The 27,610-nt window shown below is 38.6% G+C and overlaps 3 protein-coding genes across 7 annotated transcripts; 1 reads left to right on the top strand and 2 right to left on the bottom strand.

The window, feature by feature from the left end:
* Nucleotides 1–537: 537 nt before the first annotated feature.
* On the top strand, nt 538–22,258 carry RhoGAP71E (Rho GTPase activating protein at 71E). Of its 5 annotated transcripts, XM_036814519.3 has the most exons (7): nt 538–1,594; nt 13,736–13,937; nt 13,998–14,181; nt 14,633–14,695; nt 15,041–15,927; nt 18,201–18,633; nt 19,974–22,258. In XM_036814519.3, the coding sequence occupies exons 1-7, from the start codon at nt 1,146–1,148 to the stop codon at nt 20,423–20,425; spliced, it is 2,670 nt and encodes an 889-aa protein (XP_036670414.3). In that variant the 5' UTR covers nt 538–1,145; the 3' UTR covers nt 20,426–22,258. The 5 variants fall into 5 exon arrangements, with proteins under 5 accessions (XP_036670414.3, XP_036670417.3, XP_036670415.3 ...); XM_036814520.3 differs by lacking the exons at nt 18,201–18,633; nt 19,974–22,258 and adding an exon at nt 16,075–16,833 and having other exon boundaries at nt 542–1,594; XM_036814521.3 differs by lacking the exon at nt 18,201–18,633 and having other exon boundaries at nt 543–1,594; nt 19,974–20,240.
* Nucleotides 21,995–23,648, bottom strand: LOC108015709 (phosducin-like protein). Its single transcript, XM_036814524.3, has one exon. It carries the CDS (start codon nt 23,555–23,557, stop codon nt 22,727–22,729), a length of 831 nt encoding a protein of 276 aa, XP_036670419.3. The 5' UTR covers nt 23,558–23,648; the 3' UTR covers nt 21,995–22,726.
* Nucleotides 23,649–23,938: 290 nt separating this feature from the next.
* Nucleotides 23,939–27,249, bottom strand: LOC108015705 (uncharacterized). Its single transcript, XM_036815595.3, has 5 exons — nt 27,078–27,249; nt 25,471–26,215; nt 24,729–24,973; nt 24,485–24,653; nt 23,939–24,429 (listed from the first exon to the last, which is right to left on the bottom strand). The coding sequence occupies exons 1-5, from the start codon at nt 27,141–27,143 to the stop codon at nt 23,939–23,941; spliced, it is 1,716 nt and encodes a 571-aa protein (XP_036671490.3). The 5' UTR covers nt 27,144–27,249.
* Between the last annotated feature and the right edge of the window lie 361 nt (nt 27,250–27,610).

Here is a 27,610-nt window from a genome sequence, read left to right as displayed (position 1 = left end):
ATAATTATAAGAGTACAATAATTTTCACATCTGCATAAGGTTGTAGTATGTATTTGTCAGTTCGTGACCTTACCCTACAAAGACTTATATAGGAGTAGATGTCAAAAACTTCCTGTTTTTAAACCTTTGAAAAATTTTATTTTTTGAATAGTAACATTCAAAAAACGAATTGTTCATTTCATGTTTTTTGTATCTTACGTTGTTGTCACTACATTTTCTGACTCTTACGTTTGCTGACAAACTATAGTAGCGATATCACGGTACTTATTTTTATTAAAAAATATCGAATATTGATATTTTGGTATATTTTGTCCTTTACGTTTTCTGTCACTTACGTGGTAAAAAAATACTATATTTATTTTTATTCAAAAATATCGATATGTTGGTATTTTGGTATATATACGTTTACGTTAACGTTTTTGCCCACTTACGTGGTGAAAAAATACTACATTTATTTTTATTCAATAATCTCGCTACACTGATATTTTGGTATATTTTCACATTCACACTTACGTTTTCTTACGTTTTTGTGTTAAAAGAGAGAGAGAGTCTCTTCCAAAATCGCCCCAAAATTCGAACGACTCGGTCGAAAAAAGTCGTGCGTCGCACAAAATAATTAAACACTCCCCGAATAACACAACTAAAAAACCGTGCTAACTAACCGAAAGTGGGCGCCGATCGCCGCGTTTTCAATAAAACCAAACGAAATGCAGTAAGCGGGCGTTTAATTCAGCTAAAAGCAAGCAAAGCTCCGAGGCGTTGGCCAAAAAGAAGAAAAGCGAAAAAGAAACGGAGAAACGCAGTTGAAAAGAGAGACGCGAAAGAAGAAGAGAGAGAAAAAAAATGCATACAGCAGGAGTGGTGGCGATTTTTTAATCAAAGCAGCAAAGCCAGTGTTTTCCAAGCCAAATTCAAACGGGACTCGAAAACAGAAAACAAAAAAGAGATTCATTATATGTATTCCCGTACAGTGGTGGGCGAGCGAACGAACTAGCATTCCAGTTAAGTGAACATGTTTGTGGCCAGCATAAGACCATAAAATCTGCCGAGCACATTTTCCCCCGCTCGTGAAAAACTCGCATACACACACACACACATACACACGTACGCACACGCAGGCAGGCAGGAAAATCGCGTGAAAAATCATGTCCAGCTGGGCAGAACGCGTCCATAGGCGTGCCGCGGATCTGGGCAACGTGGTGACCTCCTGCGGCCACCCCGCCACGGCCCCCTCCTATCCGTACCGCCTGGAAAAGGTCAAATTCGGGGTGCCCCTGGAGGAGGTGTGCAAGCACAACAACAACATTCCCGGGCCACTGCTCGTCCTGATCCTCAAGCTGAACAAGGAGTCGCCGAACCGGCGGGATGTGTTCCGCGCCCCCGGCCACCAGGGGGCCATGAAGAAGCTGATCCACTTCCTGCAGGCGGGCCGCCTGGTCAACGTGGACAACTACTCGGTGTTCACCATCGCCAGTGTCTTGAAGAAGTTCCTGCGCAAGATACCCAATGGGATATTCGGGCGCAGCGGCGAGATGGAGCTGTTCGCCATCAACGATCTGCAAAACGAATCCGAGCAAACGGAGCGGCTGCACAGGTGAGTGGCAAGAAGGTGGGGCAGCCCGCACGATGGGGGTCGCAAAAATAGCAGCGCAGAGTTCGATAATCTGAAATTGAATACAGAGGGTTTTTTTGGCTTCATAACCATCTCTTGACCACTCTGTATACTGAAAAAGAATTAAATATTTTTCTTTTGGGCTTTAGGGTTCAAAGCCTAAGATATTTCAGAAGAAATGTGGAGTGCACTAAGCGATGATTCAGTCATTTTTCAAACAGATAAAACAGGGCGTTTATAAAGCTTTTAAGCCCCTTAATCATTCTGAAAATGGTATCGTAAAAAAAAGTAATCGACCTTAGAGACAGTGTACCTATTTTCATCATAGAGTAGAAGGGAAATAGATTCAGAAACATGATTAGGTTTTACTAAAATTAAGAACCAAATTATACTGAAAATTCCATTTTTCATAACATGAATTGAGTTTAAAGTTTAAAGATATCTTCATCTATTTCCTTTAACTATTCATTGAAGCAGCATTACATCTCCAATCAAAGAATACAGCAAAATTGAAGAGCTATATAAATGAATCAGAAACTTTGGGTATTCCATTGATAAGAGAAATGGAATAAAAAACCAAAAATTGTTTTTGAGCGATTAATAAAAAAAAAGACTCATTTAAATTTTGCGCGTCAATTGTTTTTATAACGAAAATAAAAAAGGATTAAGGAAACACAAATAACTTCCTTTTGAGAATTTGATTCAGAAAAACTAAGCAACAATTAAGTAAATTTATAAATGACTTGTCAATGATTAAGTTACTTTGGAATTCATTAAAATTTTTGTATCAATTCAAATAAATATTTTATATTTATATACTTTTAATCAGGCAATCAGTCAATATGAGAAGTCCATTGACGTAAAACAAAAATATAGAAAAAAAACTAAAAATAACAAGCATTCATCTGACAAATATTTTAATACTTAAATACAATTAATTTAAATTGCACTTCAAAGTAAATCTTTACGAAAATAAATATTTATGTTTCCCATTAAAACTTATTTGATCAGGCAATTCATAATATTAATCTATATATCATTCAGCACTGAAAAAGATACAAAATAAAAGAACTAATTATATAATGACTAGATCTCCAAATATTTTTTTTATCAATTTTACCGCAAGTAAATCTTCTGGAAGTCATAATAAATTTGGCAACATCTTGAGAATGAGTAAATTTAGACATTTTATTAGTGCTTTGGTGGAGAACATTACACTTGCCATAAATTCTTTAAAGGCATTTTAATATATTTTCACCAAACATCAAGTGTTCGACAATATCATAAATTAGTAGTAGACAAGTAAGTGCTTTGACTCCTTATACGGGATGGTATTACCAGAAAAGCATTAGTATTCAGATCGTGTGCGAGACAACAAGAATTTATACGTTACAGCCTTACGTAGAGGTTTTAGATTCTAAATCTGTATCTCATAGGTTAAGAGTTATGTATACTGTAGCTAGTTCTAAAGAAGAAATGGCTGAATTGGTAATTATATCCCATATATCCCAAACAAATGAGTATAATCATTGTTTCGTATCAGTTCTAACTGCAAGGGTACTATAGCTACTACTATTTTAACCGCAGGTGTGCGGCACACACAGATTTTAGTTTTTTGTTGTATTGTAACTAGCTTGCGGTAAACTTGCTGAACCGGATCTTTAGATGTATATAGATGTAGATGTAGATTCGGTTGCAGCCCAAGAATCTTCAGGGGGAGTTAATTCACTGGAAAGCCAGCCTCTTGTTGTTTTCATTGCCTCCGCACTTGTTGTTGCTAAATCGCTGTTGTTGTTTTCGTTCTTGTTGTTTCTCGGCACTTGTTGACACATTTGTGTGGATTTTCACCAATTTTCACTTGAGCGTTAAGCGTTCGCTTAACCCTTAGATGTGCCAGGCAATTTACATAATTTGTGCGGCAGCAGAAAAAGCAAGCAGCAAATGTTTGGTTTTATAATAAACAGTATTGCCTGCGGATAGTGGACCAACATATGGTGCTTAAAAATGTTTGTGTGCCATATTTTCAATATTTTAAAAAGGTAATTAATAGAATTGGGTATCAGAGGTAATTAGGAAATTAATTAAAATGCTCGGAATAATGATTTTGGACTTGGATTAAGCATTTTTAAGGGAAAATATAAATTTTGTGGGGATTATACAAACATATAAGTTTAAAAAGCTGTAATTTGAAGAAAATTAATAGCATGACTCATTTGTCTTCAAACTGCTGTACACATTTCATTGATCTATAGAAAACCCACCAAAGTAAACTTATAGAATTGCGACTGTTTATAATTTATTCCGATTATCGCTGAATCACTGATCAGCCTTGTATGGGTTTCAAGAAACTTGGAAGTGTAAGCAGAAGCCGCTGAAAGGGTTAAGCTTGGATTTTGACTCGCTTTTGGCTAACTCTGGGCTGTAGTTGTTTGTTTGTTTGTTTTTCTTTTGTTGCAATCGATTTCTAACCATCTGAATTAGAGCATAAAGCGTGGGCCAACATAGCACAAAGAAACCCACGAACGCAGGCTCAATTAAAAGTAAACGAGGTATTTGACTGCTGCAACTTGCGATTGTTTTCAGCCCGTTCTTCTTTTTTTCTTCACTTATTTTTTATTCGCAAAGTGAGAGGCCTGCAGTAATTAAGAAATCGAACAGTTAGAGCCGATCGATTGCAATTGACAGGCAGAAATGATTTGTCTGTTTGGGCTTCCTCTGGCGGTTGGTAAATTTGCTAAACAATCGCCTGATTGAGATGGATATTGGATAGGAGATGCTTCTGCGTCAGCAGATCAGTTCAGATCAGATCCATTGGTTACATTAATTGCCGAACACTAAACACCGATCGCTAAACGCCGAATGTGCGTGTAAACAAATAACGTCAGCAATAAAACATAAATTTAAATCTTCTGCATGCATAGAAATCGACCGCCAAATTATTTTCATTTCGCGCAGAGCTCTTCGGGGGAAAACGAGGTGTTTGGAAAACGTAAATTTTCAGTTTGGCAACCTGTGCGCTTGTGGACAGCAGTGGTCAGGATACTAGCAGTGTTTGCTAAAAATAGTGATATTTAAAAACAAAAATTATATGGATTTTCCACGACCTCTGAAATTAGAAATATATAACCGTTTATTGAATTAATTTATAATTTTATATTTTTATGAATTTAAAATTTGAAGGTTATTTTCTTTGGCTTTTTGAAGTTATTTAATAAATTTGAAACAATCTAAAAAGCGGGGACCGAAAATAAGAAGATACTCGCCTACTGCGAATTTTAATTTTAAACGTAAAAAAATAGTCCTTTTCAATCTTGTCCACAAAGTAAAAAAAAAACGATATAAAACTCAAAAATGTTCGCCTAAAAAATCACCAATAACAAATTATTCGCAGTCCCTGCAAAAAACTAGTACAATTTGATTGCAATAAAAGAAGGAAACATTTAAAAAATAATATTGTTGAAATATTGTTTAAAATTCTAAATTTCAAAATTAAAAATAACTTTTATACTTTTATTTTAAAATTTCAAAAAAATTTTTTATACTTAACTTTCATATGAAATCAAAATTATTGTAATTTAATTGCTATGAAATAGATACAAAAATTCTATGAAACGCCGCTTGTGGACTATTTACTTGCCCGCCACTGTGTGTGTGTGTAAACTTTTCAAACCTGTACAATTATATACACATTTATTGTAATTGTTGCTGCCGCGCTGCGTTGGCTACTTTTGTTTATTTGCTTTTTGGGGGCAGGCGCACCAGCAACAGCTACAACAACTACAGGAGCAACAAAAAAAACATTAGGCAATCACAATCGAATCAAATCAAACAAAATGCGCGAAAATAGCGCCTTCGCCAAAGGAAACAACAACTACACCTTTATAAATAGACACGCGTTGGAAACTTTGTATCAATTAAAAGTAAACGCAAAAAAAGAGAGAGGAAGAGAGAGATAGTGCTCAATTCCATCAGTTGGCACATAATTTTTTGTTTGTGTACTTTCCAGCTGCTGGCCTTTTTTCGTGTTTGTTGTTATTGCAGCGCATCGACGTCATTGTTGCACGTTTTTGCAATAGTCCAAAAATATATACCCACGTACATACGAACATACGTATGTTTAAATCAATTGTGTATTGTTTTCCTTTGCCGTTTTGTTTTGTGTAAATTACAAACACAGCAGAAAGGCGTAAAGAAAAACCAAGAAAGCAGCTGCTGGAAGAGAGTGCGGTTAGTGCTTTCCCTCTCTCTCCCCCCACTCTCTTTCTTCCAATTTCACACTCTTTCGTTAGTCCTGTTATTCGCAACTTGTTGCCTGGCTGAAAAAGAGCTTTCGCAAGCTTTTTCCAACGCCTGTTGCTTTTTGTTTTACTCCTATTTGTACAGTCGCATCTCTCCAACTCCTGATTTTCAAGTTCTGGAAAAAGATACAACTTTGACCTACTTAGCACTTCAAATGGAAGAGTCTACGCATTTATTTTAAATGATTTATGTCCTTTGGAAAATGTTATTAAGACCTTTAAGTTTTGTAATATTAATAATTTTTTAGTATTTAATATTTAATAAAAAAATATTTAATTGTTATTTTATAAAGTTATAATCTCGGTAGGAGCCGTTCAAAATTTAAGAAACCAACCGCTTTTAAGAAAGATATGAACCCAACTCGTTTTTTGAGATGCGGGTGTACAGAAAACTAACTTGGGATATGATCTTATTTATTGCAAGATTGAATAGCTTTTTTAAAACTAACCTTATAACATTTACTTTTTTAAAACTAACATTCTTATAACATTTACTTTTAGTTTTGGTATTAGTATTTTATGTTTAATACTAAAAGTAGATCTTTTTTTTTAATAAGTAGTTCGATCTGTAAAGATTTTTAGTTTTACTTCTTTACTTTGAAATTTGTTCTTAGAAAAGCCCGCTTTAAATATTATTTTTCGAAATTATAATGTATTATCTTGGTTTTAGCTATGTTAAGAACGGCCAACATCTTTCTGGATATGATCCTAAATCACATTTTCCACCCGACCAGCTATCGTATCCCCATCTGCTCTTTCTCCCTTTCGTTCCTTCTGCATATATCCTGCTTTCTTTTTACCTTTCTTCAATTATGTACACTCCTCTGCTTCTTCTCAATCGTGGCCCTTAGTTAATAGGCTATTTGCACAATTGCCTGCTGGACAATTGTCGATGGCACAGGGAAAACTGACTGCTGCGAATACTGATAAGTGCAGAAAAGAGCGAGGAGCAGAGGAATGAAAATTTCTGCCCGCTTTGTTGGTCTAGACAAACAAATGGCAAAAACTGCAGTGCAAAAACGACAAAGCCGCATTGTCCCAAATGGCATTACCAGCAGCAACAACAACAACATCGTTCTTGTCTATAAGTCGATAAGCCCGTCATCGTCATCCGACGTCTGGAAGGGCCCCGCCCCTCCCCCTTCCAGCGCCCACTTCCAGACATTCTGAGGTTTCGCTTCCTGATTATTATTATATGAGGTTCCTCACAAGCACTGCATTGTTTTCTCTTTTAATTTATCGGTTTTTCGGTCGGGGTTGCTTAAAACAAAAGTTGTGCGGATACACAGATACACCTACCAGAACCCAAGCGAAACTAATTCTTTACAATTTGAAATTTCTTTAGAAGCTTTGCTTTTGTACTCACACTTTTTACAAATCCATTTAATCCATTTTTTTTTATTGATTAGCCCTTAAAAATTATAGAATTCTAAGGATAGCTGGGAAGGTACAGCCTAAATATTTAATATTTATTTAGGGCAGGGATTTAGGACTTTAGGAGGAAATGACTAAAAATGATATTGTTAAATTACAACATATTTAAAATTTTTTAAAATTAAATACAGATTTCATTTCATCATTTTATATTGCGTTTACGGTAGTGAACCCTCTGGTTGTTCTGAGGATAGGAAAGACCCTGAAGAAATGTCTTTGGTACAGGTACAAATCGTAAAACTACTATTAAAGTTACGTAAATGGAGAAACATTTTGATTGCTTTTTTATTTGTATTACCTTTGTAGAACATGGGTAAAAAGTATAAATGCAATGGATAACACAATCTTCAAAATACTTTAAAAGTGTAATACTTGGTGTGTAATATTTGGTGTGGTAGATTTTCAGGTAGAACCCCGCGAAACTTAATGGGTTTGCTAATCTTTCTTTGTTTTATCGACTGCCACCTCAGGAGTATCCATTCGACTTTGACTTTGCATAAATATAAACTCGAAACTGCCGCCGACGTGTATAAACAACAATGCCAAACAAAACCAATAAATGTTAAATAAAGCGAGCGCAAAAAAATGTACTTATAAACATACGGAAAGCGTGGAAATTTACGTCAGTGGACCGGACCGTCTGTATTTCTTTTCTTCAAGGGTTCTCTTGGGTTCGCACTTTTCCCTCAGTGAATCGCCCTGAACGTTGAACGCTGAACAACCGAACAAGCGAACACTGCAGACGCAGCCACTAAAAACATATGGCGGATATACACTGGCCATCGGGGAATTGGTTTCCTTAAGGTCACGGAACTGCTCTTATCCGAAAATTGTATGCCCAGTTTATAATGAATTGAGATGTTTTTTTTAAATTCCTTATCATTGTTTGTTTTTCAAATTGTTTTTGGCGGTATTTTTGTTTTGCTATGGTTATATTGGTCTCTGGAGTGATTTCAGAAGGCGTTTGCGATAACCATGTTTTTAAAAAATCACCTCAATATGTCACTGTTTGCAATATAGCTCACATAGGGTCGAAATAATTCATTTCTCAATTCCCAACCACGTATCCAATTTCATATCGAAATATAAACTTCGGGTTGGATATTTAATGGTCTGTATTCTTGAGCTTTCTTTTTAGAAATATGACGATGACGTTATTCAGTTGTTTTCTTAGATAAGCAGAGTAATAACCAGTTTTAAGAAAAACACAATAATAAATAATAATTGTTTCATTGCACGAATGTAGTGAAATACATGGAGAATTTCCAAGTTACTTTATACAACAATTACAAAATTATTATGTTTAACAGCCTTGTACTGCTGAGTTCTTACAACGGAAAAGGGAAATGTATTATCTGATGCTCATGATTGATCACCAAGATATCAACAAACAAACAATCGGTTGTCCAGTGTAATCAGGGCATTGTCGTTAGCTTGGTCGGTGGGTCATAGTCGTCATCCATCGCATATCGTGATGTTTGCACTTAGTATATGTATGTTGAAAACTGCTTTTTATTATCGTGCATTCGGTGCTGTTGGTGCGAGTATTGCTTTTGCTTGGTTCATTATTATGACGTATTGTCTTTTGTATTGTGCCGACAGACCAACTACAAAAACCGACATAAAAACTTGCTGCCGCTGCGGTTATGTTTTCGCATCTGTTAAGCGAACACAAAGGCTCTGGCTGCCACTTTATCCATCTGAATCTGCAACTTGTACAGAGAACATTTATACAGAAAGATCTAAAGGCGATGTCTTCATTTAAGAATGAATTATAATAAAACAGGTCAATAATAATGTCTATTTCCTGTCGGAAATGTTTAAAAAGATATGACAAAACTTGATTATGTAATTTCATATCGGATATTATCAGAATAAACATATTCTTTCTGTGTACTTGACTCTCAAGTCTCGGAACTTGGGCGTGGAAGTGAGCACAAGATGCAGATTGAGCTTGCCGCAATGAATATTGATGCTGATGCAGAAAGACAGAAAAAACAGAGGGGAGCCTAAAGATATAAGCGATATGGGCAGCATAATTATAATGCTGACCGATCCGGCCTGCTTAGTAGGCAAAAAATGTTGCCGATCCGATAAGCGATCCCGAGATACACACACACTTTTCGTTTAATACTCCTAGACACTTAATGCCCTTTGTTTCCCCAAGTGATGCGTAATTCTCTCAACAGACTAGCATAAACTCATTTGTTTATGACCTAATGTAAATGATTCATTAACAACGGCGACCACATCAATTGATCCACATATTGTTATTTTTATAGGCCCATTCATCCGATAGCATTGCATGTAAAAATGACCAATATTTATCTGTCGGTTGTAAGAAGGCTTGGGAAATTGGTTTCATATGAGACATCCGTTTGTTGATAGTGGATAGGAGTATTCTTTAGTTTTTAATGGGTGCGATTTTTGAAGGATTTTTAAAATGGTTTAAGAGAAACCCAGTTAAACTGGGTTTATTCGCCCCAATTTGTATTTGAAAGCTTATTGGTAATCCAATTTAGCAGGTATTAAGTAGTGACTTTCTATTTGTTAATATAATTGAAATCCATAATGTCTTATGTGATTACAGTTTTATAAATAAATTAAAAACATTTTGATGTATTAATAAGGCAGATATATTTACTTAGTAACAGTTGCTTCCCGCTTATAAAAATACATATTCATACATCACTTTTCTTATGCGATATATGGGATATCCCGTACTTATTTTATTGTTAGTATAATGGAATTACATTATTCTCCTTTTTATCATATAATAAGGACCTAAATAAAAAGTAAACATATTTTATGAGATCCGAATTCCCTGCTTCCCTGTTTATTTTCCTGAAAAGGCTTTGAATAATGCGGTATTTATAAGCTATCAGTCAGCTGAATTCCATAAAGTGTATTATGTATGCATTTCTTTATTAATGTAAACCATTGAAGTGGGCACATATATGCGCCGCAAGGAAACTCAATTATCTTGTGTATGATATTTCACTTATCACTTACACAGACCTCGACAGTCGGCATAATTCACTCACTTGACTCACTCACTCCAAACCGAATCCGAATCCAAATCCGAATACGAATCCGAACTGAAACCTCGCCGGAGATGGAGATCTCCTCTCGAAAGTGTCACAAAAGAGTTGAGTTTGTGGGAACTTCGGGGAACTGGTTTCTCTGTAGGGCACAGCATCGCATCTTCCGAGACTACTCATACGTAACGAACTGAAAACAAATCGCACATATCTGCAGGCACATATAATATTGTGATAAAATACTGTTACAAAAGCAAATCAAATGCGGCAAAATACAAACAAAACGGGCAAAAAAGAGGCGAATAAAAAATTGTCCGACATATTTCAGTTTTATGAATGAAAAAAAGAAGTCAGTCAACGGCAGGGCAAATAAACAGCGTTAACAAAAAACGAATATGATTCATCTAAATAATATGACGAGTTTGTCTGACTGTCAATGAACAATACGCAGAAGCTACGCTTGGCAAATACTAAATTTAAGAAAAATCGGAAACTATTTAGCACCGATTCGGGGAATTGAATGTATGCTAATGCTTCTGCCGGTTTTTTATTGTCTTTATTTGAGCCTGTTTTTGTTTGGCCTATTGATTATGCAAATGAATGGAATAAAAACAGACTGATACGGCGCATGCGCAACGCGATTATATAAGGTAATCCACAGACCCTAATGGAGCGTCGATTCCAAACGCGTCCATCAATCACGAAGAAAAGGTAAAATACGTAGAAATCATCAAATGATAAAGTAAACAATACACCACAATTACTCATGCCATTAAGGTACTTTTTTTGTTGGATTTTGTAGGGTTCGGAAATAAAGTTTGGCTCAATGATATTGCTTATCTCCACAATATCAACAGACGTAAACACTTGTTCCGCTTTCAGTCGCTGCGGTTTCTGTGGCTTTTGTTTATGTTTTTTTAACAGCATTCCACGTAATTATTGTAATTAATAAACGATTTGTACGCATTCCGCTTTATGGGCGTTACCCGACGCCAAAACAAGCAAAATCTAAATGACTACTAATTGATAATCGTCGTTATCAGGCGACTTTTAGCCCAGAGTTCGAGGTGATCATTAGCTTTGGCCCCACTATCAATTTGGCCTCCGGGGAGTTCAAATGTTGCCAATGAAGAAGCCGCAACATGTGTAGTTCAAACTCGTATAGATAAGATAGGAACTCCTGCTTTTTTATTTCGGGATAACTTTTAGCGGCACGTTTTCCCAGTTTCTATTTGCAATGCAATGGTTGTTTGATTAGGGGTCGTTCGCAAGGGGTTTACCATAGAGTTTGTTTGGCTTGGGTTGGGTCTAGTGGCATTGCTTCGGTTGTTCACATCGCCTTATTGACTCGCTTGTAGTTTTGACAAACAAATTGGGAGATATCAATGGACTAATGAACCTGGGAACATGGCAAAACCTTGACCAACGATGACCTTTCTAGGGTTCAGATGTGACTGCAAATGGGAGTGTATTCGAAAATTTAATGGGAGATGTTTAAGACTAAAATACATTAAAAATGGTGTGTACTAGACCTTAATATCTAAATATTAGATGAAAACGAAGAAAGTTGTCAGAACAAGATCATATAAATCGATTTGAAATGATTAGGATATGATATATTATAAAAAGCACAGAAAACACTTAAGTGAATGCATTTTGGACCTGGTGTAAGGTGAATACTTTATAGCCAATATTTAATGTCTTTTCTATTTCCCCAGAACTTAAATCTATTTTTATCCCTAAGGCACCATTAGGTATTCCACGAAAGATCTGCTCGTCTGGGCCTCAGTTTTCTCCAACATGTTATAGATTAATGTCTTGTGTGGGTAATTTACGGCATTTAAGGTTCCCACCTCTCACTTTACCACACTGGATTTCTCCGTTTGTGACATTTCATGCGGGTTCCATCATCGTATAAATTGCGTTGGCTTATTTCTTCGTTTCAATTAACCGAGACCCGAGAGTTCCCGATTTTTTCCATTTCTTTTTTAAAACCCTATCGCTGCACTCCCTTTTCGAACAGAGATATTCATTCTAAATGCAACACTTATCGGGCTAAGCTGTCGTTTCTCTCGTTAGTCTGTTTTTCTTGCTCCGCGGGCAATTCACACCACATCTGAAAATGAAAATAGAGCCAGACAGCCATCGCATTATAGTATAGTTCATTGTCAAGCGATTTGGCCTCCACCCCGCCATCTCCTCCTGCATTTATTGTTGGATCTTGAAGTTTTCACTTTTTAAGCGCCAGCTTCGGAGAGATGTTGCGAGGAGAGTGTTGCTTTAAAAGCATTAATTGATTGAGTTGGGTTTTGTTTTTCTGTTTTTCGTATAGCCTGCCTTGCTTGGCTTGTCTTGTGTTGGCTTTTGGTGCTGGCTCTGTTTTTTCGGTTTTGGTTTGCTACCTCTATCAAGTTGTGTAATGTGGACGCTTAGGAGGTTGCCAACCAGTTTTTCCTCTTCCCCGGCCAAAGTCACCCGGCTGCAGCTGGGGCCCCGCCGACTTGGCTTAACCATTTGTTTCGAAAAATCATTAGGCACGCCAAAATGAAAGTGTGAACAGAGGAGCTGCTCTGACTTTCTTTGCCGGCCCGGCCAGGCGATGAGTTTGGATTTTGATGGGTAACGAGCGGCCAGCAGTAGTTCACCCCAGAATGAGTCAGTGCACTTCTGTAATGGTAATAAAAACAAAACGCATGACTAACAATTGCCCTGCCAGCTCAACTAGCACAAGCCATTCACTCGCTGTGATAACAGATCATAGCAAATATTTATCAAATCTACAATCAACATGGGCCATTAGATGCACTTTAAAAAATGTTAATATGTTCTAGACCTGGGAAAGAAATTTCAGAGAAATTATAAAAGGTTTGTTCTAGATATATGAAAGAAATATCTAAAAAAATAAAATTTCTTTATTTTATGATCATACACCATTCAAATTTTAGTGATCCATTTTTATCCATTAAAATAGGAGATCTAGAACGGACTTCACTTTATATTTCTAAAATAAATGTGATATGGTTTTTTTTTATCCAATAAAATAGGAGATCTAGAACGGACTTCACTTTATATTTCTGAAGTAAATGTTAATTCTAAGAAAATAGTTTATGTGACGTTTAAAGTAAATCCACACATGTAGGCAACTTTTTTTTAGAGTGTTCACTTTGTATCTCTTAACATTCTTTTAAAGAACCTTTCTAAAAGAAATGTTAATATTCAGATAATAGTTTATGGGATGTTTAAAGTAAATTCAGACATGTAGTCAACTTTTTTTTGGAGTGTTCATTTTGTATCTCTAAACTTTATGTACCGACATTCTTTTAAAGAACCTTTCTCTTTTCCCCTTGCAGACTCTTCGGTTCGCTGCCGAAATACACACAGCATCTATTAGTTTTACTGTTCGGCACATTCCGGGTCATCGCGAGCAATGCGGCCCACGCCTCCACCGGAATGACCAGCGAGGCGCTGGGCGTGTCCGTGGCCCCCAGTTTCTTTCAGTCCTGCGTGAGCGATGGCAAAACCGCTCGCATGGAGGATGTGCTCAAGTTCAAGGTGAGTTCTTTTGTCACTTTTGTATTAAGGAGTGGATTTTTAAATGTATTTGACTTTCAGGTCTCTACGAAGATCATGCAGAATATAATCGATAAGTTTGCCACACACGACATCTTTGGGCGCGACAATTACGAGTACTACGCCCGCGTCACAGGACGCATTCTCAAGGTGCAGGACGAGTGGATATGCAGCTTCCAGTATCCACCACCGCCACGTGGCAAGTTGGCTCAACAGAAATACGCATGTGAGTGGTGCAAGATGGTTAAAGTCTTCAACGTTACATTGAAGGATCAGTTTGGAAACTTAATAAACAATTGGAAATGATTTAATATTTTATAAATCTATACTGTAAATTATTCAGTAGCTATAAAACAAAAATATTTCAAAAAGTACTTGATCTGTTAGAACTTGTTAGGTTAAAAAGAAAAAACATTTTGGTTTAATTACAGTATAGGCAAAGCAGTTAAAAGACATTAAAAAAAATAAGTGCTGGAAAAATAGAGCTCACACTTAATTATACTGTACTTAACGAACCGACTTGTTCATGAATCATTAAGAAGTTTACTCATTCTGCCTAGCTTGTCCTTAATCGATATATTGATTGTTTAAATAATTGTCCAAACCCCGTCTTCGGTATAGAATTTGAAGCAATCGAAATTCCTCTGGCTAATAACTTTTTATCGCTTTCCCCGCAGTGCAACATTCTTTGGAGGCGGAGAAGACCTGGCTGCAGTGCCAATGCGAGCGTTGGGGCTTACGTGAGTATTTGAGAAGTGTTTACCTATCCGTAGATATAGCTAGAATCATACTCTATTGTGCTTTGCTTCTGGAGATCTCCACCTCTATTTACTCCACACTGTCCGATCTAACTTCTCTCTGTGTGTGTGTGGGGGAATGCGATCAATAAACATGTATCCGATATCTGATAAGCTCATCTTTGGTCATCTGGTGTCCCGAGAAGATAAGCTCTTAGCCCCACCCCCACCCGCGCTGCACCACCCCATTCTCTAGCTTTTCGCTGCATGCCCCGTAGTTGTTTGTACCCCCTCATTTTGACGAGTCATCCAATGCATTTGTTATAACCCACTGCCGACCTGATTTAGTGGCCCAGGAGGAGTCCCGCTCGACGCCCGCCCTGCTGACCAGCTCCAGTTCGGCGTTGGAGAACAGCGTCCTGTCGCTGGGCGTCTCCCCGGAGCACTCTTTCATCGAGAGCTGTGCCCGTCTCTCGGTTTCGCTGGAGGGACCCGGCATCTATGCCATGACCTCGTCCCCGTTGCCGGCGAAGAGGAATGGGAATGGCAACGGCAATGGCAACGCCACGGACTACGACTACGATGACTATGCCGACGACGACGAGGATAACGATGAGCTGGACGGTGTCCATGACTTTGGTGCCGAACTGGAGATTAGCAGCATAGCGCCGCCGCAGGGAAGTCGCGGCATCTATCGCCACAAACAGCGTGCCCAGCAGCCACTTCACTACCAACAGCAGCAGCCGCAGCTTGTGCAGCCACAGCACCAGCGGGACTACGACGATGACGACGACGAGGATGAGGATGAGATGACCTTTGTGAAGCGACGCTATCGCCAGAACAAGAAGAAGCCCGCTGCGCCGAGCAGCAGTCATCATCAGAGGCGATTGCGCACGGGCACCAAGAGCCTCGATGGCGGAGGAGAAAGGCGTGCGGGATCGGGATCGGGAGCAGCAGGAGGATCAGGGGGAGCTGCTCCAGGAGCAGCCGCTGGCAATCCCACGCCCCCGAAGCTCAAGCAGCGAACCTGCAGTCGCTGCAATCGGGGCATTCGACACAGCAGCTCCTGCAGCTCCAATTCGGCCGGAGCGGCTGGCTCAAACTGCGGCGGAGGAGGCAGTGGAGGGACGGGAACCGGAAACGGAGGAGGAGCCGAGGGCGGCATGACCATGGAGGAGCTGAGGGCCGTCAACCGATATGCGGAGAGCACCAAGAGCCTCTCGTATCTGCCACAGGTGAGGGACAAGTTCTTGCTGGGCTCACGCATTTCCGTTTGAGATATTGCGACCGTTGTGTAGAACGTACCATCTATATAGATCCTAGGCCTAACCCCCCTTTAAAAATGCTCGAATTTATTTTAAGTTCTGGTTTCTTTTTTCCAGGAAATGAAAAAGAATCAAGAACCAAGAATATATTAGTTTTTAAGTTACCTCTTTTGATTTCTTTCATTTTCTGTTGCGAATTTTGATTTATTGTAATTGAACCTTATGTAATACCTTAATTTAACTTCTTTCGTTTCTTGTGTTTGAGTTTTGTCAATTGGAAATGTTACCCCTCTAATCTCCCTATCACTCACTCCTACTTTGACTCTCTTCTAACTCGAATCACTTAGCAAATTGCTCAAAATTGTTTCATTTTTGGAAATGTTTGCCTAGTTTTTTCTAATATTTTCATAATCTAACAAAACGATTTGCGCCTGCCAACGAAAAACAAACTACTACTACTTACACAACAACAACAACAATCAACAACACATTTTATATAATTGTAAGACAAAGAAATTGAAGAATCTACGCCCTCACACCCTTTACATCCCCAAAAACTGTACAAAAAGTACAACAAAATCAACATACTTCACCAAAACTCTGTACAAAAAGGACTAAAAACGGAGAAAAAATTTAATGCGTATTTTTTATTTAACATTTTATGTTTATAATTTAATTAAATTTTCTTAATTTTTGTTTAAACTTTTCATACTTACAAAAAAACCAAACAAAAACATTTAAAACGAGAACAACAAAATGTTAAACCAACAACAAAAACATAAAAACCTTTTATAAATACATTTTCTATGCCCAAAGACCTATTTTCACTAAATAAAAAACGAGTGCTATATAATGTTGCAACAAGCTAAAACTAAACACCAAATTGCGTATTTAATAATATAAAAAATTGGGAGTGACAAATCTGTGAGCAATAAGAGACATTTTTATCAATTGGATATAAGTTTGAATTAGAAAATATTGGAATTGTACATACATACTAAATAGAATTACGGGGGAAGATAATGAAAGTTTTTTAAATATTCACTTAAAAGTTTAGAAAGTACATTTCGTTAAACAACTCAAATATTTGGACTTTCATCAGTTAGGAAAATTAATAAGAATAATTACGGATCGGAGGATTCCCTTCCTTATCAATCTTTTGTGGACCAACAAAAACTTGGATCAAGTATCGCAGAAGTATACAAACCTTTTCAAAACTCTTGACACCGTATATAAATGTAGTTATCTTTAGAAATAGAACACCATGTACACCTTAGTTATTATTTATTTATCGTTCCCAGTCTTATCATTTGCTGTAAAAAGTGGCATATCAGAAATAACTAGAACATTATGTATGATAAGCCACCGATATGATATGATTTCCTATGATTTTGTTGTAATCGTTACTTTGTAAAATATAGTATTATTAGACACTTAAGATACCCATGTGCACCATTTTGATTTATTGTCGCTTGTGTGTCTTGTCTATGTAGATTTAGAAGCCTGCCTTTGTCTTGCCTGTCTTGTCTTTAAGTTGTTTGCTGCACTCCTCATAATTGTATGTAGCTAACCAAATAACATTTAGTCGATAAGCAAAACGAGAAAACACAAAAATACGAAAACATAATCATGCAAATACTACAAAACACGAGCCGAAAACCCCAAAATTGCATTTGTAATTAATCTTATTTTTGGCGGATTTAATTCTTTTGAATGTTGTTTCCACCTCGAGATAAGCAATCAAAGCGCTTGTTGGCGGTTTTTTCACTGAATGTTTCTACCTAATTATAATGTGCTTGTTTCGAATATTCAAGGGGTATTCATGGTGAAATTAAGCTGGATTAAGGATCTTCTTTCTTTATCTCTAATTTTATGGTGAATACCCTATAATGTTCTCTCCATCATTTTGTATAATCTTGCACTTTTTCCACTGCGCTGATTTTGCTGCATTTTATAATCACTAAAACATGAAATTGTTAACCCACCTTATTTTGTGAACTTTTGTTTGTTTCAAGATTTTGATTTTGCCTTTTACATTTTTTAATTAAGTGAATCAAGCAAAAATTACAGCTAGTTAAATCGAAAATTTCAATTGCCAAAAACTCTAATGCGAAAATTTTGAATCCCCCCGTCTTTCCACCACCAACAACAACTACACGACAACAATAACAACCAACCAACAAACAACAAATAAATATTTGCAATGCTGAAAACAACATGTACGAAATGGAAAAATGTGTTAGGTCCATGAACGCCAAACCGCACGCATGCGCACTCGCTCCGAATGGTTCCTGGGTCCCCGGGATGCGGTGGTCACGTTGCAACTGCCGGCGGACACGTGCAGCAGTTGCTGCCTGGCCGCTGCCGCTGGCTACTTGGGAGGCGGCAGCACCAGGGACATGCGTCAGGCGCAAACGGAGGGCGAACGGAGTCAGGCGGCGTTGCTCTATCACTTTTACCGCAGGCAACAGCAGCAGCAGCAACAGGAGCAGCAGGAGCAGCACTTTGACGACATGATGGACACCGAGGACAGCTACGGACAGCAGAAGGAGCAACAGCAGCAGCAGCAGGAGCAGCAACAGCAACAGATACATTCCAAGGGTCTCTTGAGACCACCGCCCATGCAACACCAACAGCAACAGCAGCAACGTCGCCTGCTGCTGGACGTCAATTCGGGTAGTTATAATGCCGGACTAACTTCTACGCTCACCACCAACAACACTAATTTCGGCGACGATCTGGCCAACTATCTACACGAACCGCTCGGCAACTCATGCTACTACTCCAGTCAATGCTTGAACCGGCTGCAACCGGTTGTCGTTGTGCGGGAGGAGCAGCTGGTGGAGGTCACCGACAGCGATGGCGATTCCCTGGACGGCGGTGGCCTGCACACTCTGCAGGCCCACGAGCTGCAACACCACGTGGAGCCCAGGCAGGCGGCTATGTTGCTGCTGCGCCACTCAACGCCAGGGCAGCAACACCGCAGCAGCAACGCCCCGTCCTTGTACCAATCCTTTGAGGTGACCTCCACCACCAATCTGCCCCAAGACAACGACAACGGGAGCGGCCACAGCAATAGCAACAATAACCACCACAACAACAACAACTTTGCCACAGTCATTTTCAATGTTTTGGACTTTTTATTTTGATAACCAAAAAAGAGAAAACAAAGCGGCTAAAGCGAGCTGAAAAATCGGAATGAACTGTCTTGTGTTTTGTAGCTACCAATTGCATCCAATCATGAATTTTGCTTATGTCCAACTAATGCTAAACATACTTACTCTTAAGGTTTTAATTTATTTTTGTTTTGTCAAAAGGACTCGAAAGTGTTTATCATGCCTAAGTATTAAGATGGAATAAAATGGGAATGCCCAATCTACTTTTAATTCCCCTAACCGAGCATGATAGGCCAAGATTTCTTTGTTGCCACCACCAGCCCATCGGAATTTTGTTAAACTTACCCCATAATTTGTATTATTTTGATTTAGCCATCGAATAATTTAATTATTTATTTGTATTGTGTACTTTGCTCTCATTTACCCATTTATTATTTTGCTTTGTAATAATAAACTTTATTATTTATTTATACTGTGTATAACCGAAATCGAAAGATGTTGAAAGCTTTTTGTGTTGTTTTTTGTGTGTTTACACTCGATATACACCCAGACATGGGATACATGCATAATTACATGTGTTGTACTTGTTGTTGTTTGATTTTGCGTACTAACCCCGAGTTTTGTGTGTTTTGTCCACATATTGTACATTTATTTGTTAACGTTATTGTGAGTTGTTGTCGTCGGAACGCCCACAGAGACGGTCAGCAGCAGCAACAACCACAGCATACAACAGTAGTAAGCCATATAACACACCAAGAAAGCGCCTCAACCATAAACCAACACCAACATTTATTTGCAACTCCAAGACCGAGACCTCCAATTGAAACCAAGTAACTCATCAGCAATATTATTTCTCCTCTTTTTCTTTGTCCCGAACTGTATGTCCGAACCCGATTTTAGTTGGCAACATCCGTTTGAGTAACAGCGCCGAGTCCATTCAGTACGCAGCCCGACGACCGGTCGCCAGTCTGGGCCTCAATCCCGGCCTCGGAGGCGTCACCAGCACCACCCACAATCCCACCACCCGGCGGCTGCTCATCAACGTGCCCCGGCAGTATCGATCCTCGCTGCGGCGGAACAAGGAGAAGCAGATCGGCGGCAATAGTCAGAGCAACAGTAGCAATAGCCTGGGCAGTGATCAGTTAACCGGCAATCCTGGAGCAGTTGGAGGATCGGCCGGCGGCGTTTCGGTGCTAAACAAGCCCCTGCTGATGGTGGGCCTCCTGCCGGGTGCCGAGCAGCCACCGTCGGTGAGGAATTCCATTGCCGAGTGCGGCATCTCGACGCCGGATGCCATGGACGTAGGCGTGGAGTGCAGCACCACGCTGAGCTTCAAGCCGCCGCGGCTGTAACAAGGACAACGGCCCATTAAATCGAACACTGAGGACACCCAGGACACATCGCATACAACTAAGTTAAGATCTAACCATTTTTAAAGGAATACCATTTTTAATACGTATACTTCCAACACAAACACACAAAAAAGGGAGTATCGAGGACATTTCTAGAGATTTAAACACACCAATTAAAATAAGAACCAAGCTGATCATATTTGTGCAGTTTCTGCACCATCTTCTTAATTGAAAACAGTGTTAAATCTCTAGAGATTTCCGTGAGACCTCAAATAACATCATATATTAGGTTATGGTAAACGATATATGTATTTAATGTGTATAGCAAGAAAAGGCTGATTTTCTTTAGTTAAACCAACAAAACAAAAACCAAGAAAAAACGAACGAAAGAAAACAAAAATTTACAACTGAAACTAACTATATAATGCAACAAATTGCCAAATTTTATTCAGCATTCATTTCGTTGTGTGATTTAGGTTGATTTTAGTTTACGTTTTAGCCAAGAATCTCTTAAACTTGAACATTGTCAAGATAAAAATAAACGAAATTTTCACCTGATTGCAAACCGAAACAACGATACAAAAGCAGAAGAATTTCTTAACTGTGTAGCATCTGAACAATCCAACCAATCGATTTCGAGGCCGACTCTCTGTCTTTATAAGAACCATTATAAATGTTACTTCTAAGCTATTCAAATTTATACTTATCACGTGAATGGAGCTCTTTAAATGCAATCACAGACCCAATTACAGATATACATTCATTTTTGATACAGTCAAGTACAAAAGCAAAACTAGACGGAAACCAATCGAAAATATTTAAAATAAATTCTACATTATTCTTAAAAAGATACAAACAACACAAGCTAGCATTTAATATATAGTTAAGCGTTTTCAAATTATACTTGTAATTGCGAACGGAAATCAATTTGTAAATCGGATGTTATTTCAATGATGTTATCGTTAAAAGTGCTATGTGTACATATATACGTGTATGTCTGTGTGTCCAAGATATATCTAATATGTATATTTACTACACAATATGCTAAAACAGCCCTTCTCGCGGGGAATCAGGACTACCAAACGACATCTAAACAAACGAGATAATTCCATTTTATATAAAAATATATTTAGCGAATCCTGAACGACTAGCTTTTGATAGTTCCAATCCAAGTATAAGGTCTGAAGAGGGCGCATTTGAACCCTCTCCAGATCGAATTCCACTGCCCCGCCACTAAAAATGAGTTCTGTTTTCCCCCATCCAGACTTGGAGATTTTTCAGCTTACATTGAAAAATTCTTTGCGAAGTTAGAGAACGAAACAATTTCCTCGCTGTGTATTGCATCATTTGGTGTGTTTGTTAAATTGAATTTACATAAATAATCTGAATGTTAGCTAAGAAAACAAAACGAGTGTAAAAGAAAACCACTTCTTTGGCCATTTCATACGTAGTATGAATCGCATCCATTAATGTTAGAAATTAGTACATAACGCTCAGAATGTTGCCCACAACCATGGGAATGAAAAATGCAAGAAACACCAATTTGTTGATTAGCAAAAAAAAAAATACTTTATTGTATCGACAACATTTTTATTGCTGTATATGATAGGCTATAAGCTATAAAATATATAAGTGTATAAATCTTACAGAGTACGAGTTCGAGTGAAGTACATTCATTAGCCACTAAATACTATTACATAAATATAATTCGTATTGTAAATTATGACGGAAAGGTTATAGATATACGCTACATTTAGTGAGCAGGATCTGTTCCATACAATTTCAAGTGTAAAATGCATTTCGAATACATTTTTCAAATATTTTTAAATCGAATCTTATTATTTCTTTGATTTACCCCGTTTCTGAGACATTTTCCATTTTGTGAAAGTTGCACTTCGAGAAATTCTGTATACAAAAAACAAAAGAAGAGAAAAGAATCATACATATAATGTAACTAATTACTGAATGGAAAAAATAAATAATTAAATTGAAAAAGTAAAAAGGGCGGGCCTGGCTTAAGTTCTCTTAAATGCTAGTCTTACGAACACATATTTGGTCAGATGTTGTGGGAGCGTATAAGCCTCAAATTCAACTGACAAGTAACTCGAGATTCCGATAATATATACTTTTCGAAAAAGAAGTTCCTTCCGGACTTTCAAGTCTATTTTCTGAATTTAATGAAAGGTCTTTGACATGCATTACAAAATTTGCAAATGGTTTTACTTTTTATAATTTTGGAATCTAAAACTAGGGGTTGTAAGTTACTTGTCAGTTCATAATCTCAGGACTTTAGCCAACAACTTAATTGTACAGAGCTCGGTCCACTAAAATGCCGTGCTCGATGAGAAAGCTCTCGACGTCGGAGGCAAAGAAGTCGTCGCTGAGGTCGTCTGTTAGCCTCACAAAGTTTCCGATGACCGCTTGGGCCTTGTAAACCAGCAGGGCTGGCAATCCTTTGGTGCGGAAATCCCGACTCATTCCGGCCACGGAACTGCAGATCTTGGCGAACTTGATGGACGGATAATCGCTGGCCAGACTGTCCAGGCACTTGTTCAGGGTAGTACATGCGGCCAATTGGCGTTCGTAGATGTGGATGATGATGGTGGTGTGCTTGTTCTCCTGCTCCACGCACTCAAGGAACTCCCCGTGGCTGGTCAACTGCTGCACCTGGCCAAACTGCTGGTGGTGTCCTGTCTGGCGTAGCATCTCGGCCATCCGCTGCTTCTGGTACTGCTGCAGGAATTCCTCGCTCATCAGCTCATCCAGCTCGGAGTCCAGCTCCTCCTGCCGCTTGCGCTCCTCATCCTCCGCCGATGTAGCCGTGGTAATGGTGAGCTTCTTGGCCAATGCCAACCGTTGGCGCTCCGTTTCATCCCGGCGCTCCGCCTCCAGCTGCTTGAATCTCTGCCAGTCCTTGACCACGCCTTTGGGCCCCGTGTTCGTGGAGCCCTGCTGCCGGAATCCGCCTGCCGGAGCCGCATCCGGATTTGTGTCAATGGTCAGGCCGGAGGATCGGGATTTGCCGGAAGCCCCCTTGGAATCATCCCCCTCGTCGCCATTGTCCTCGCCCTCGCTGCTGCTGCAGTAGTACTCCAGTTTCTCACCCAGCAATTTGTCCTCCAAAGTGGCCATGATTAGTAATTACCGAGTTTTTACTTTTAATTTACAATTTAATTAGACTGATTAACCATTAACCTGTTATCGATGACTCGATTGTAGTTAATGCCACACTATCGATGTTTTGGTTTCGATAGTGAACTATGGCTGGCCACACCGTTGACAGTATGATCGCATTTTCTTAGTAGTTGGTATTAAATAATATTTTATCAGAAAGTATTTTTTCAAGCCCGCGATGTTCAAACCGGCTTATTAAGCTTCTAGCAAAAATTCTCGAAAATATTATTTTAATGGTTATAAAAACTTACAAATTATTAATTTTTTACACAATACATTTATTTGTTATAGCTTGCAGTTACAAAAGTTCGTTGAACCTTTGTTTTTTCAATCCTTTATTCAGTACCTAGTTTTATGCGTCTTGCGAATTATGTTGAAAATTTCCTTGAGATTTTCGGGCACAGCAAAGTCTGGCATTATTTGCTCCATGCTGTTAAAGTCGGCCTTTTCCAACTCGTCGCATGAATCATCCGATCCTGACTCATCAGCGAGTGCCAATCTCTCTGCGAATGAGACGATTCCGCACCAGGCTCGAAAGTCCAGGTCACCAGACCCTTCGGGCTCGTAACCCAGCATTCTAAGAGTGCCCTGCACATTTTTCTTGGTGCCATGGAACTCGAGGACATCCTCTAGAGCTTGCGGTAGACTCTGCCAGACGAGGGTTCTTTCCCTGTATTTGTATTCCGGCAGTTCGTCGTTTCCCATGGCCGCCAACTCACTTTCCGGCTCCTCGATTCGACTCAAATACTTTAAAAATACTCTTTTATATAGTTGTTTTCTCTGCTGCGACACCCAGACGCACTTGCTTAAATAGTCCCAGGGGGTCATATCTATTGGAATAACAAGATACAAGTTAAGAATTTAATTGGTTTTAGATTTACCGACTTTTTAGCATAGAAAGATCCATGGGCACATCGAATCTCGTCGCTGATTTGGAGAACTTTCTCGGCATCTTGGACGTGGTTTCTGGAGGAACTTCATCTTTAACGGGCTTAGGCACCGTTTTGGGCTTTGGTGGCATGTATTTAATGGCTTCTCTAAGAGCTCGATTGAGCTTTAGTAAATATATAATAATGGTATTAATAGTTACGAGATATTGAAGTAATCAAATAGTTAAAAACCCGCTTACATATCTTCCAAATGTGTTTTCAATTAGATCCACATCCAAATCGGTTTTCAGGGCCTGAAAGGCTTCATCGGTGAGAAAACTTCCCTTTAAGAGGATCGGTTCTCGTTCTGCCTCCCGTTTATCCTTGGGCAGCAAGGTGAGGGAATTCGGGATTAAACTAGGTCTGGTACTGGGATTGAGTGAATCGGGGCCCAGAGCAGCCACCTGGGTCTCTGGATCCTCACTCAGGTGGAAGGTTGTAGTGGCTAGAAATGATTAAAAATTAGAAAAATACACAGATTACTTGTATCAGAAATAAATCAGTAATAGACTTTGCTTAAAAGTTCCAAGTTAAAACTTCGAAGAATACATGGTATATCAAAGGATTTCATATTTAATTTAAAAATTGTTCGCTATATTTTATATTTTCATTGCGGTTTTTATTTGTTTTAAATATGAAAGTATTAGTTTTTTAATTTAACATTTTAATTTCAATATGAAATATATTTTGCTAGTTAAATATTCCTACATTTGTCATCCTTCCATATCCTTTAGTTAAATATTCGAAAATTTAATCATGCAATTTATTATATTTTGTATTGAACATAAAGTAATATATTGTATTGTTATCTCTTTTTTTCAACTAATAGAGTGCAAAGAAAATAAAATTGTTCTATGTTTGTTTTGTTATTATAATATATATATAAGTATATATACTTCCGCATGCCACCCGTAATAAACTTAACTTTTTATGGCTACCTACCTTGAGCTGGCTTGAGTTTCTTGCGTTTCTTGCCCCTGCGCACATCCTCGTCGCTAAGTTCGTGTTCGTTGATGCAGCCCTTGGGCTTGGCCTCCAGATCACTAGAGGCATCTCCTCCTGGAGCCGAATTGGCAGTGGCCAGCGAAGATTTGGGCCTCTGCTCGTTGGAAGGCTGCCTCTTGGGCTTCTTGTCCTCGTTGGCCCCCGCGCTCTTGGGTTTCTTGTCCTCATCCAAGCCACTTTGTGTGAGGTCCGAACTGGGTTTCCAGTAGAGAGTTTCCTGGGAGTGGGACCTCCGCAGGTCCAATATGATCTTCTTCCTCTTAATGTTCTCGTGTTTTCCCCATTCCGGGGTTATGCATCGTCGGTAGAAGGATCCGGCACTGGCACTGGTTCTGGTGTGGATGCTTGTCACCGTGGGAGTTGGCGTCATGGGTCGCGAGTCCGTTTCCGCATATCGCCGGAACAGATCCTCCGGAATATTGTCCTCATGGGGCTGCTGTTCCGCCTCTTCGGGAATTTTATCCTGCTTTCCGTGCTGCTGACTCTTGCCCTCAATCGCCAGCGATGTCTTCAGCTGATTGATCACATCCTTAACCCCAGAAGGAGCTGGATGGTTGCACAGCACCGAGCATCCCTTGGCAAAGGGGTTAAAGAGCCCTCCAAAGGGGCGTAGCGAAAGCGGCATGGGCGTGGCCTCGAACTTGAGCGGCATTCGCGAAACATCGCCATGCTGATTCCGTCGCTACAAATAAAAATGGAATTATCCCTAAATTGATGTCTTCATATACCATTTAATTGTTTATAAAATCTATCAATAATCCTAAAATCGGTGAGTTTTTAAAAAGTTATAAACAATTAGGGTATTCAATTGCGTTGCAAAAGTGTAAACTTTGTAAGTTTGCCAGACGAGAATTGTGAACGCCCTCTATTTTAAAACATCGTTGCAGGATATTGACGTAAAAAAGAAAGCTAACTTTTAAATTTTTGTGAGAAGAAGGCTATGACCACCGCTTAGTTTCGACCTCCCTGGCTCTCTTCCTTGAGGGTTTTTCTTCCATTGAAATTGTTATTCAATTATTTTGTTTTACAGAAGACAAATATTTTTCTTTTGCATTTAAAATTCAAATTTGTTCCTTTCCTTTTACTGTCATTACCATGGGTTTTAACCCAACTTTTCAGTATATTTTTAGTATTTTAGATAAAGTTCCTTCCCATTATTAACCCCCTATTTCTACACAAATACAACAGATTTGTATACATAGGCTGGGGTGTTGTAGGCCTTGAAAACTATTTTGTATGGAAATTGTTGTCGGAACTGCTTACACTTTTACACTTTTCAAACGTTTGCAACGCAATTGAATACCCTAAATATTTTCTAGGTTTAAAACCAACTTTTGGTTAAATATGCACATGTGAAAACAGACTTTAACATGTTAAACTAAAAATTTATTTTTCAAAAAGTAAATTTGGGTAACTTTAAAAACATACGTAATGAGTTTTACTAAATTACCAGGGGCTAGAAATATGGGGTGGCATGTAAAAAAAATAATTTAAATACTTAATCCAAATATGGGTTTTTAACGTCTCAAATTTTAAACTCTTACCTTTTTAAGATACTTGACATGCCTCTTGGGCGTCGGAACTAATCCAGTACGTGTTGTGGCGCTCATTGCTGCTTGTAAAATAAACCCAGAGAACTAAACAAACCGACCAAAGCCGGGTTTTATATCCATAAACAACTTCTTCGGTTTCTATAGTTATCAGCAGAAATGCCAATGTGTTAACACGCTTGTATTGATTTTTAACTGATTCTATACCACTAAATAAACATTTTATTAAATACTGTCTTCAAACAAAGAATTTTAACTAATCTAAACCGTTCATAAAATCATTTCTAATTGTTTTGGTTTGTCTTTCAGAATAAAATAAATTCTTTTTCGGTTTTCACTGGAGGGATCCATCAGGAACTCAAAATAAGTTTCGTAGGGTTGAAAAGGGCGGGAATATTTTGTTAGATTCTTATAAAACTTAAACCTTTGTAATATTCGGAACCCACTTCAGTTCAGTTTAAGCAATACCATAAGCGTTTCAACAGCGTTGAAACTTAAGAAATCCCAGTATGAACACACTATTTTTA

This window comes from Drosophila suzukii, chromosome 3 (assembly GCF_043229965.1).
Source record: "Drosophila suzukii chromosome 3, CBGP_Dsuzu_IsoJpt1.0, whole genome shotgun sequence".
Lineage (NCBI taxonomy): Eukaryota > Metazoa > Arthropoda > Insecta > Diptera > Drosophilidae > Drosophila > Drosophila suzukii.
Note: the sequence above shows the minus strand (reverse complement) of the source record. Positions and strands in the feature narration are given on the sequence as shown.